A 13,516-nucleotide genomic window follows, 5' to 3' on the forward strand; every position below is an offset into this window, starting at 1 on the left:
AAGATAGTTTCTTCCTGAGTTCGGCTGTATCTTCGGATTTAAAAAATAAGTTAAATTGTGTGAACATATGTACATTTTGTGTATGATATGACATTATTTATTTATTTGCTTACAAATTTATATTACGATTGTAATCCTCCGACAAGTAAAGTATACTGCCACCTGCTAAAATCGTCGATATTTTTGAACATTTACATGTGCACTTGAGACGAGTATTCAATTTCGAAAGACGTTTTCATAAATCCAATTACAGCTTCAATTTAGGAATGTTAAATATAAAGTATTTCAGCACAAAAATACAGTAATGCTCCTAAAATTGTTGCAAAAAATTAAAATCCACATATTTTCAGGTTTTTTAACTTGTTCTCATGGCAATCTAAAAGGAGATTCCATATTGAGTTATAGCTTCAGGAAAGACGTTCATAATTATTTTAAAATATTGTATTATTAATTCCATTTTTATTAAAATAAAACTTAGTAAAATAATATTTTTAATTAAAAATGTAATAGTTTGCAGGGCTGCAGTGTAATTAGAGACCATCATGACAATAATCATCAACATTTCTGATTAAGTACCGAACAATTAAATAGTCCTTCCTACCCAGATAGAAGAAGCAGGTAGATTTTGTAACAACTAAAGTATTATTAATTTATCTCGTGTGATTTACATATACTTGATATTTCAAAGCTCATTTGGGAAAAAAACTGGAAATTACAAAATCTTTAGTAAACGTCATAATCGTAGAACATCATATAGAACTTTCTTTTTGTTTTTCCCTAGGTTTATAAATAACGAAGTTGTGAATTTTTAACGGCCGCTATATTGAAATGAAATGGCGCACGAAGTTGGCCAACGAACTCAGCCGAGATATTTGTAAGGCCAATTTTTGCACAAAGTTGAACCTTTTTGGGTTTTTGGGACAGTTTTCAGTAAGCCGTGTTATATAAAATTTTGAACAGTGGAAGTTTTTTGGACTCTAGTGGTCATGTTTGGTATAGTTATGTAGAAATGATTGGTAAGTGCTATCATGAGGACAATTGCAATAGGCTTATTTTGTATACATAATCTACCTAAAACCAAAAATAACTAACCAAATACGTTATAGGTATTTCACGTTATAGTATAGTTCATCGGTTTTTATATATAAAAAAGGTATAATTATATGATTAGTTAAAATTATTATTATATTTATTTATTAAATCCTTAAATCCTATTTAAAAACAAAGCGGTGTACAGTACAACTTACTTGATACTATTTTGAAGGATAAACGTATGTAACAACTTGTAGCACTCATGTTCCACTGCACTTGTGGCCATTACTCAAATAGTAGGCCTACACAAATGATTTTACTGTGTTTGGATTAAGTTCAAACATACGGTATTGTTATTCTATACATTAACTAGCAGTTACGAGCATCTTCGCGCACGCAATGTCGTAGGCTTTGTACGTCTACGAGTACTTCTGGTCCGAGTGATTGCATTTCCTAAGCCGATGTTGAATTGGCTTTGTTGCCACGATCAAGAAAGTAGATCAAGAGAAGTGTATACTTATGGCTATTGCAATTTACTCCGGCCTTGGTATTTTTGTGGTAGATTGGTATTCCCTTGTTTCTCCAATCAAGAATGTATATAGATATATAAGAAGATGTTCCATTGGTATTTATCAATTCTTACAACAGTTCATTTCCTTTAAATTTAGTATTTCAAAAGCAGTTATCCCACCGAGCCTTAGGTTGTGTATTTTTGGCGGTGAATGTTAAGGAAGCGACTGCAGTGAGTCCAAAGTTAAATTCAATCTATAGCCTAAATTTGCAAATTACTGTTACTTTTTAGGCGTTTTATATAGGTAGTATGCAATCTTCTAACTGTACCTTTTATGTGCTTCCTTTCCATACTGCTATTATGGATAGAGTATAGGCTATTTGTGTCTAAACTCTTTGTTTATGCACTTTATAACTGTACACAATGTTTTAGGATCTCTTATTATTACTAAATCAATGTTATGACAAAGTCATTCTAGAGTAAAGTTTAAAGTAATACAGTTATAAACAATAATTTGTAATAAACAACAATCATTTTAAGCTTATGTTTCTATTATTTCCTACGACGAAGTTCTGAAACACTTTCGAATAAAAGTGGATTGACACTTACAAATGCCTATATTTTCAGCAACTTGGACTAGCGGGGCTCCATTTTGATGTTGTTATAAATCATATAAATATATATAAATCGATTCATTGTTAATATAAATCCAGATAAGCCGTATCAATAAATTACCATTACGATTACTATGTATCTACTAAAAAAACATTTACTTATAGTACACATTACATTTCTGAACAGAATATACAATGTAGTCGAGTGACAATTGGAATCAGCTGAGTTGTTATGAATTGTCAATCTTGTTTTAGTTTTAGGTTAGATCTCATCCTAGTCATTTTTTGTCGTCTGCTATTCTTTCAACATCACAGTGTAATTATTTGTAACGAATTTATAAATGTATATTAAAAATATTGCCTGTTGTGAAACACAGAGTGTGGAATTTCACTCATTATTAAGTCCTAATTCGGTAAGAAAATGTTTTCTCTTACCGTAAGTTGTTATGTTATAGCCTATCCTTGGGTACTTAGACAGCCTAAAATGGTTAACTTGAGGCTATAAGTTCTGGTGCAAACAGATTAAAGCATTACACTTTATTTAGTCTTTATATGATTAGAATATAAAATCCTAATATATAAAAGGTTTCAGAGTAGGTTTTAACCTTTAATGGAAGCCTTGAAAAATAACCTACCTACTAGCATTGTTAAAATATTACAATGTTGATAGGCTATTATAACCTAGGACTTTAGTTGTAAAGTTGAAGTAAAACTATAAGCAATACAGAGCTGATATATAGGAGTCAAGTTTCAGGGGGGACTTTAATAAGCAGCCTACTCTCGTTATTCAATTGTTATTATCGAACTATTTTATGTATTATTCAAATACGATATTATATATTAATCGTTCAAAAACAAGAATTATAATACATTTACAACAAGAATAGTACATTACAATTTTTGATAAAATTACAAAATATGAAATTTAACTATGGCCTAGACTTGCACATCAGAAATAGCGTAGAGTACGATAAGTGGACCCGTTTTTTATATCGAAATTGGCAAACGATACCTATTACTTAATCATAACCATCGATATAATCAATCGATATTGATTAATTATTTTGAACAATTAACTTAAATAATTTATATCAACAGCTGTAAACACTTTCAAATAATACACGTAGGGTAATTTTTCAATTTTACATAAGTAACATTTGATTATTAAAAATGGCAGTCAATTTTTAAAAAACTACACAGCATTGCTTTGAAAGATGATAGGCCTAAGACATGTTTTTCGTGGCTTCAACATGTTGGACTCGTAACGAAAAATCTAAATATGTGAATTTTGTGGGAAAGAAACAACTGTAACTGTGAGAGGAGCAAATATGGTCGTCTTCAGTTTTCCTAATAATTTGTTTGATCACTGTAAATATTAAATTCATATTTTAATTTAAAACATATGATTATTATTGAGGACTATAGATACTTTTAAATCGATTGATAGTCTAGTATTTGATATGCGAATATTAGGTATCAATGGTTACAATATTCAATATAAAAAAACCAGGTCCACTTATTGTACCCTACCCCAGAAATACGTTACAATATATTTAGATTGCGCGATAGCAGTGAGCAACCACTTTTCTAAAGGCAGTAACCAAACCCATATGTATATCTAAAAAATTATCACAATATCCTCATATTCACCATCATTTTCATATTCTCAGCAAATTAGTTATTCTTGCAGTTTATTGTTTACATGACAAATGACTGTAATTAATAGTAGGGGAGCCCACGTGCTAAATCGGGATTTACTCGAGCATCATAGAGACCTATTGGTTTGTGAAGCTTTAGATGATTACAAAAAAAAAAATGTCATATAATATAAACCTTTTCATCGGTGGGGAAGCGGCTATAAAATTTTAAAAATTTGTGAAAAAAACTGTTGCATGGGACATACTCAAGCACGTCAGATATCAATATCACCTATGTCCTGCGTGTTTTTAAAAACTTACGTATGTTAATCTGATCGTTTTCATGATGGGGGTGGTTATAAATAAGGGTTAAAAATTTAATCGAGCCGTCAGATTTTCTGAGGGGATGTTGAGTGAATGTAAAGAAAGCTCTTTTATAATAATCTGACGATTTAAAGGTGTGGCAAATGCGCACACCATTAATAGAATGTGTAAAAAAAATCGCCATTTTGAAATACTCAAGCGCGTGTCAGATTAAGATATATATGGTTTATCTTTATGTCTTAGACGTACTGTCTCATAATCTGACATTATCTAGAGGGATTTACCTAATCTTTTTTCCAATTTTTTTAATCATTGAACTTAATTAAATTAAAAAAGCTCAGGAGTTGGCATGCGAATAAAAAAAGTGTATGTTTTTAAGAAGAATAATTGTTTTTATTAGAAAATGATTATAAAAAATTAAATTTTTTTTAAAAATATTTTATTTTTAATCATCATCTTCATCGGTAGAATCATCTTCTGGAATGTTGCTGGATTCTCCTGCTCTGTAAAATTTTTAAAACAATAATATAAGAAAGCTGATCATTATAACATGAAATTAAAATATTTTTAAAAAAATAGATTTTTTTCATATCTTATAAAAATGGTATTAATAGTTTTGTTGATGCAAGAAACAATTAATGTTATTTGTTTAAAATAATGAATTTGTACAAATTTATTTAATAAAAATAACTTCCCCAATTTCCGAAAGTTTTAAATTTTTTTTCAGCGGGCAGTTAAACATTTTTTGAAATATTTCCTATATAAAATCACACATTAACACTTACTTGTCTGTAGATGTACCAGCAGATTCAGCAGGAATTTGTGACTGAGAGCACACTCCAGTAACAGGAGCATGTGAAATCAGAACCATGCTCAGAAACTTCCATTGCATTATCACATTCCACTACAAATAATGAAAGTTTACCGTATTAGTTTATAGCTGTGAATAATTTATAGCACTGTGCGTGATATACTTAATTTAACGAAAAAATTCTATCGAAAGTTTAAGATCATCGTACGTTGTTCGGGATTTTCGGAGAACCGGTTTGCTCCGACGATAGTCTAAAATATTTACACCATTTTTGTAATGTTTCTAATGTGAATTTAATTGTTTTTCGGTAAAGTAGTTTTTCACCACAAAATACACACATTACCTTAGTTTCACTCATAGTAAATATCTATAAATTTTTAATTCGCATAATTTATATTAAACTAACAAAATAAGTAAAAACGTTGGAAATACGTTTGTAAACAATATCACGCCACGAACGAGTCTGTGTAATCAGCTGTCATGGCAACCGTAACCAGAGTGGGAACGGTGTAAGAGAGTAATAGATAGAGGAAGAGCGAGAGAGAAATAGAGACGCGGAGAGGGAGTATATGCATCATGTACCAGCACGTATTAAACTTCATTGATCATTTTTTGTTACTGTTGGCTTGTAAAAATCGTCAGATTATATATTTTTCGTAATCCTTAAATGATTCTCTTCAAAATAAAAAAAAAATAGCCACGCTCGAGAATCTCAAGTTGACGTTTTTTTTACAACTTTGCAACCCTTCCCCTTCTTTACGTCACTCTCAAATTGTCAGATTAGTGGAATGTACACGTTTTAGCATGTAACTAACTCACCTTACCTTAAATCTGACGCGCTCGAGAATTTCAGTTGATCAATTTTTTTTACTTATCTGATCCTTTATCCTTGCTGGGCGGCCATATATATATAGGGCTCAAAGTTGGTAAAGGTTCTTAACCGGGTACAAGGTATCCCCCTGTATACTAATCTGTCGCGCTTGAGTAAATCCCGAAACCCCCCCTTGGGCTCCCCTACTAGGAATCATGTGTTGTGAAATAAATTGTAATATTGAACTATTCATTTGGATAAAAACAATCAAACCATTCTATAAAAACAACCGAATGATGTAGGCCACTTATTAAAGTATACCCAAGTTTCGCTATCTAGTAAATATTAATTTACTCACTTCATATTATTTGTTGCTTTTTCTAATGGAAAATGCTCATAAAGTGAATAGAAAATAGTATTTTCTGAGTAAACTAGGCCACCCATTTAGAGTGCTCTGCAGATGTTATGGGAAATTCCAAAAACATTTTAAAAAATGCTGACAGTAGTACCTATCAGCGTGAGCTAACACCGCAGAGGTCTTTATCTAACTTTATATAATACAAAATGAGATATCCATTGATATGATATATGAGAAATATAAGTTTTGTTTATCCTTCTCGCAACTTTGCGGGCGGCGCTAACAATGCAACTACTTTACAATTCGTTAAAGTCAAGTGATAAAGTTTATCGAAAATTTCAACACCTATTTGGTATAGTTAGTTTATTGGTAACACGTAGATATCATATTTGTCGGGGTTTAAGCCCCTTTTGATTGTTAAACACGTCATAAAAGTGGAGATGTTATAGCAATTCAAAATGAATTGTTGGCAAGTAAGAGGGTTAAACAATAAAGTATAAAAATCTTATAGATTTTTTTTAGTTTAAAACTAATGCAAATATTTAAAACCAAAAAATCATTTGGATGTATTAATTATATCTTTAAAATTCAATATCTCCCATCAATTTACATCAAATAAAGGATACACAGTGTTTAAAGTTTAACATTGTTCCTATAGGACTAAAATAATAATGGTCACAAGTACATGTGTAAAAAGTTGCTCTTAAGGTGCAAAAATCATTAAAATTATAAAAACTACAAAAAAGGAACTAGCAGTTCAATGGACTGACTAATGCCTCCAGCTATCCGCGCTGGCTGTGCCTGCTGGCTGTGCCTGCATTGCGCTGTTGGGGACAAACAAAAAATATCCCTCGAGATAGTACCTATCACTAATAGAATAAAATCTTACAGAGTAGAAATGCTTGAGAAAACTAAAATGTAGCCTGTTACAAATTTACCATACTTTAATGTCCTAGATAAGATTTTCTCCATGCTATTAATGTTTGTACTACATACGGTTTGTGAGTGCCTAAAATTGGTTGTGGAAATTAAAGTGTACTATTAGCCAATAGAAAATGTTTTAAAGTGAATTTAGGTAATATGGGTAAAGTAAATATTATCCCACTATTGTTACAGACTGATTACCTGTAATCAAGTTTGGTATAGTCTGCTGTTAATACGAGTAAATTGTCTAGATTTTTTTTATCGACTAATTTTATTAACTAATTGAAAGCTAACCTTATTGATTCCAATGTCCATACAGACATCAAAAATATATTTGTAAAATCCTGCCCATTGGGGTAACTAGGACTTGGCTTTGGGTTGGGATGAATCTGATTGAACAGTACACTATACCGGGTGGTATGGAATAAATATAAACTTATTTTATATTTATAAAACATATAAACTAACTATCTAGGCCTGATTCCAAGTAAAACGTGTCACTTTGAATTTAAAAGATATTCAATTGTTGTTCTACATACATGTTTGTGGGTTTTTGTCCCTCTCATCCCTTCCTGCCACCACTGATCCTGCATATTAGTTAGATATTTACCAATTTCTTATAAAATATAACAGAACTTTCACCAGCTCTGTACCAAAATGAAGACAGTTAATTAATGTTTCTAATAATGTTCTGAACTAAACTGTGTACACTATTTTAATATTGAATAATGTATAAACAGTAATGTTGCAGCTTGATGTGCTTCTATGTAAATCAAATGACCAGTATATAACTAAATAGTTTATTTTTTAGTAAATATTAATACTCTTTTAAATTATTAATTATACTTTGTAGTTTTTTTTTAATTGTTCTTCATAATTTATACTGTACGTGTCATGTATTTCTTCCACAATAGTGCTTTTTTTATTTAATTTGAGATCTATTTCTAGTCTGAATGCTAGTAATGCTGAGAAGTTATAATAAACGTAGCCTACCAATCTTAATATATAAAAATGGTCTCAATAAAACTTGAGAACGGCTAGACTGACTTGGCTAATTTTGGATTATAAATGTCAATAATTTATACATCATCCAATATATAACATAATTTAAAAAATTAAACTCCTTAACAGACTTGGAAATTAGGAACTTCTTCTTTTAAAGTGGTCAGACAGAAACGGTCTCAAACTTAACAAGGAAAGTAAAGTGTCCTTCATCTCACTCGACTGCACAGATCCTAGCAGAGAGCATGGGAGACTGGCAATCTGTGATACTTCAAGATTCTTGGTGTCTTGTTTTGGTTGGTGGGCTCTCATTCACTGATTATGTCACTCACTATCCAGCAAACCGTTGACAGGCTGAGGAGTCTGTCCAGATTCAGAAGCTTCTTAACAGGTTCTGTCAAGCTCAAACTCATGCAGTTTTTGGTCCTGTCAGTATTTTACTACTTTTATTATCTATCTGGAGAGAAGAATTTAAAAAATTCAGAAAGTAGCGATCTGCTTTTTGTCTTCTCTGAAGTGTTCTGATTGTGTTGTATTTGAGCTGGGAATGACCTATGGAGAGAGTTTGCAGGGTATTGACCTACTACATGACTCACAAGATTTTGTGCTAGGATAGCCGCACTTTGTGGTAGGTTGTTGCATAGATACCAGGTCTCTCCGCAAAGCTTCTCTACCTTAGGTCCAAAAATAATGAATGACCTCGAAAACCATATCAGCTTATCTAGTCATAGTTTTTAACATAATTTGACAAACTTTAAGACAAATAGTTGGGTTTTTTTACATATTTGTTTGCATAATTTAATTTGTTGGTTAAACTAGTAAATCATTTATTGACTTCAGTTATTTTGTTAACTAGTGTTCTAAAAATCTGTTCTCAATGAAAAGTATGTTTTAATTATTTATTTTATTTATAAACACTATATGTGGTTTGAGTACAAGAAAAGAACTAAAGTTTATAACATGAGAAGCATTTATGTATTTCAAATAAAACACAATATTCAAGAAAAACGTTTGTACGTTATTGTCAATGAATTCTGAGCAGATTACCAAATGTTCGGACTTGGTTGAAGTTTGCAGTTTGAGGAATAAATAATTACTTAAAATCAGATAAAAGATTAACATAAGACAATTGGAAAAATAAGTGGAAGTTTGTGAGTAGTCTGTTACACACTATTTGGGGCTTACTTAACAACAACATAAGTTTGAGCACAACTGTGGGAGGAAGTGTAGTTGAACGTGACTAAAATTTACATGATCATACAAAATCAACTGAAGGAAATTTTTATTCAAAAAATATATTTTTATCAGGAGACATTGTTATAGGTGTGGCTGTGAACTGGTTGAGGAGGACGGCTGCTCCGTGCATGCAGCAGCTGGTCCGGGGCATGTCATTTCACATTCACGGGCCCAACACTCGGTGAGTACTTTCATTTTGGGTTTACACACAATTGTATGTTCTGTGGTAATGGAACCGCAAACAATGTACATATATAATCATATACGCAATTAAATCTAAATCAGATGCACTGTTGAAAGTTCAAACTAGTCATCCTAAACAATTTTCAAACTGTAGTAATAATTTTACTGTAGTTAAAAGAAAAGTAAAGGGATGGTACACTCTTCCCCTTATGTCAGAAGCAGAAAACAAGCCACAGAAGTAGATGCATTTTGACTAAAGTAGTCTTTTTAAGTTTACGAATGCAAATGTTTTCTTAATTGGAGTAAAAATCAATATTACTTACAGTGCCATAAACATAGCAGACATTTTAACAAGCAAAATTAATATGTAAATATAATTTAATTAGGTACACTTACAAGAGATTGTTACCATTAATTAGTTTGGAATATGTCCTCCTATTACTTTTATGACTTCATAGACTTTTCTTGGCATGGAATTCCACAAGTTTTTTTGCAATTGATTGTGATTGCTTCATCTCTAAACCACACCTGAATCACTGTTTTCACCATTGTTTACTGTTTTTATTGTACAGTCCATTTTTACAGTCTAGCCTTACAAATTGTCCACAAATTCTCAATAAGATTATCAGGTGAATTCCCAGGCCAATCCAGAAGGGTAATATTATCCTTGTAGTATTTAATCATATTCTTTAATAAGAGGCACACAGCTGAGTCTTGATGGAAAATTTTCTCTTTGACCTGGACTTTGTCAAATTTTATAGCTAAGCATTGCTCCAGTAATACTTTGCACCTTTCACTGTTCATCATATCTTCAATAGAAATAAGAGTGCCAGTTCCTGAGTGTGTAAAACAGCCCCAGAACATTTTCTTGGTGGGATGTTTAACTAAATAGCTAGCAGAAAGTGATGCATTGACTACCTTTCCGAACGAATTTTGATCGCTGACCTTGCACAAATAAGTGTGTCTCATCAGAAAATAACACTTTAATCCAATCTTCTGTGCTAAATTGAGTATTTTTTTCCCAATGTTTTTTTTATCATAGGCGCTGTCCATCATAATGTATCTACTCCTTCCTTAGAAGAGTTGTTTGCATACTGTTGACTCGAGAATTTTTATTCAATCTTTTTCTAAATCTTGTTGTAGGTCATAACTTGTTTTCTGGGATGAAATTTGCTGTCACACAAAAGAAAGGCTTCATCTCAAGAAGTAGTCTTCCATTTTCTTCCACATTTTCCCTTTCCACTGTATTTTATTTCATTTCAGAAAGTTTTTATTTCACAGTATTTACAAACTTTACAAGAGAGATTTATGCAAAACAAAAACATCAATAAATATAAAACCATTGATCTTGAAATATTTACAAACTTAAAAATAATTAAATAATAATATAATCTTCAAACAAACTAAAAGTAAACTTAACAATAAAAAAGAACTTACAAAAAACAAAACTCGATAATTGTGAAATAAAATAGAACATCCAATAGGCAAAAGCGCGATGAAGGATGCACATCAGATTAAACTAACATAATAAAACTAAACTCAAAGAAGGATTGAAACCTAAATAATATATTAATAAGAAACCCCTACAAAACCTATAAGTCACGGACGTAAAAATAAATATTAATTGGAATTATAAAAGATGATAAAAATGAACTAGAATATACACATTATTCATTATTTCATTCAACAATTCTCAGAAAGCACTCGCAATTATCCAACAAAAATTAAAACATTTTTAAACTTTTAAAAAATGATTTAATGGTGCTAAATGATCTAGTTTAACAGAAATAAGATTAAACAATCTTGGAGAATTAAAAGTAAACAAATGTTTGAAAACTTAGATTAGGCTTTGGAACCAAAACAAGCATTTCAAGGGACCCTGATTCCTTTTTTTGTTTAATTATTTTGTTTACAGCACCCAAACTTACACAACACTCTTTTGCAATGTCCCTCTGAGTCATTGGTGTATGTATACTCATTAAGTGTTATGATCCTTTCTCTTTTTCTAGCTGTGATATCTATATCAATAAACTACTAAACCTGATTGCACAGTTTTCTCAAAATCAATGAAAATAACACAAACTTGCATACATACCCTAAGATATAATAAAATATAATACTAATGTAACACAAAGCATGTGTTTAACACATTATGTCAATAAGGTTTTGAGGATATGTTGTTTCTTGAACAAACAGATTGAACTGACAAAATACGCACAGCAGGTGTGCCAACGTATGAAAACTGAATTTCAATCTCTGTTCACATTAATTTGCACTGTATTTGTACTTTCTTGGTTAGTGCAACAACTCAATTGTGGATCCGTAAATAAATTATAAAGGAAGTGAATTTAATCGTTTGTATCTTACTCTTTTGGACCGCAATAACTTTACATTAGTACCTAAGTTATATTTTTTCTTTATCAGGACAAAAAAGCAAACTATCACTATAGCAATTGAAAAATCTTAGACATAAAGTAAATTAAAAGAGCCAAAAGTAAACGCTTTTGAATTTAAGTTGGTTTTTGTTAGTATGTATTTTCTTGATCAGGGCACAATTAAACTCAACTATGGCACTTGAAATACCTTAGAACAAAATCAATTCAAACAGATGGAAGTTGACAGGTTTTTGAGACATATTTATATTTATTCATTCACCAAAACCTAAAATAGAACCAGTCCACATTTGATTTACGTTTTGAATCTCTCAACTATGTATACTGAAATAATATGTACCAGATATGTCTATTTATGTTAAAAAAATTTGTAGGGCTCCATCATAAATGATTTCACTAAGAAAAGCCTTCGTTTTTTAAAATTGCGTGTGAAGCAACGGGTAACTGCTAGTCATTTAAAAAGCAAAAGTATTTTCAGAATTTCAACTACCCATACGGTTTTAAAATGGGTCACATCCGTAGAAAAACTATATTTTTGTTTTTCAACTTGTCTGTATCCTAGAACAATCAAATTTGATATACTACGCTCTCAACAGACTAAGTAACGATTTCTCTTAGGAGAAACCACCCTTAAAAGCCGAAACAGATTTGCCCTTAGAAGCACTGTGTTTTGTTTTTCAACTTCCTGTTGTAGGAAAGGTGATATTTACCACACATGTGTATAATAATGCCCTCATCAGACTACAATAACCGGAAATAACCTTAGTCCGGAAATAGATTACAATGGCTAGAAGTAGTCACTTTTTTACGAATGTAGACTTCAGACCAACATATGTATATACCTTCTTGATCGAAATGCTGTTATGGTGCTGGAAATACCTTAGAACAAAAGTAGATTATTTTAAGAATCTACGCTTTTTCACCATAGAAGTTATAGACCTATGTCAATATATATATATTTCCTTGATCAAAGAAACAATACAAATCCTATTAAGCCCCAAAAATATCATAGACTGAAAATAACAATTACTGAAAGCTGGACTTTTGAGATCAACTAATAATTGCATATTCTTAATGAGGGTAACACTGCAAACGCTACTAAGGCCCCGAAAATAACTTATAAATAGTACTTGGTACTGACTTATCAAGTTAAGTTACTGTGTCAAAGTGGATTGAATTTGTCTCACATATTAACTGGTAACCTATAATAGATCAAACATGGCAAAACCAGCTATTGGTGTTCCCAGGGCTTCCTAATGGACTTTAGTCAAACAAAACAAAACCTAATAAATGCTATTATTTTAATCATGGTTGTTGCTGTTTGTTAATTCTTGTAATAACTTGTTTTATGATTTCGTGTTGTAAGTTCCCAAAATAACTAGTGAGTGAATATTTTATCTACCTTACAATGGCTTTACATGTAACTTAAACTGTGGAGGATTTATAAATCAATTCAAACTTTAATTGGTGGCTGAATTTGATAGAGTAACATTAGAGACCTCCAGTTTTCGCCATTAGTCTTCTTTTTATGTATTATTATATATATTTATATATTCAAATATTTAATTCAAATGTGATTGTTGCAATGAATTTTTGTACTTCATCTGTACTCATAAAATCTGTTTTACTCTTTTTATTCATGGCCTCAAAACATTGCTCTTTAAACTTAAAGTCCAATTA

At 31.1% G+C, this 13,516-nt stretch overlaps 1 protein-coding gene across 5 annotated transcripts in view; it reads left to right on the plus strand.

Annotated features, from left to right (window-relative positions):
- The first annotated feature begins 2,406 nt into the window (after positions 1-2,406).
- The window catches only part of LOC124360267, a 128,253-nt gene continuing 117,143 nt past the window's right edge, over positions 2,407-13,516 (plus strand). For 2 of the 5 annotated variants that reach the window (XR_006922229.1, XM_046813717.1), the window contains exons 1-2: positions 2,407-2,570; positions 9,348-9,441. Coding sequence is in view for 3 of the 5 variants with exons in the window: in XM_046813717.1 (XP_046669673.1) it covers positions 9,389-9,441 (53 nt within the window). In the remaining 2 variants the exon portion in view is untranslated. Of the gene's footprint in view, positions 2,571-9,347; positions 9,442-13,516 lie in introns of those variants that run through there. The other 3 variants (XM_046813725.1, XM_046813719.1, XM_046813722.1) reach the window with 3 other exon arrangements.

Source organism: Homalodisca vitripennis, chromosome 4 (assembly GCF_021130785.1).
Source record: "Homalodisca vitripennis isolate AUS2020 chromosome 4, UT_GWSS_2.1, whole genome shotgun sequence".
Taxonomy (NCBI): Eukaryota; Metazoa; Arthropoda; class Insecta; order Hemiptera; family Cicadellidae; genus Homalodisca; species Homalodisca vitripennis.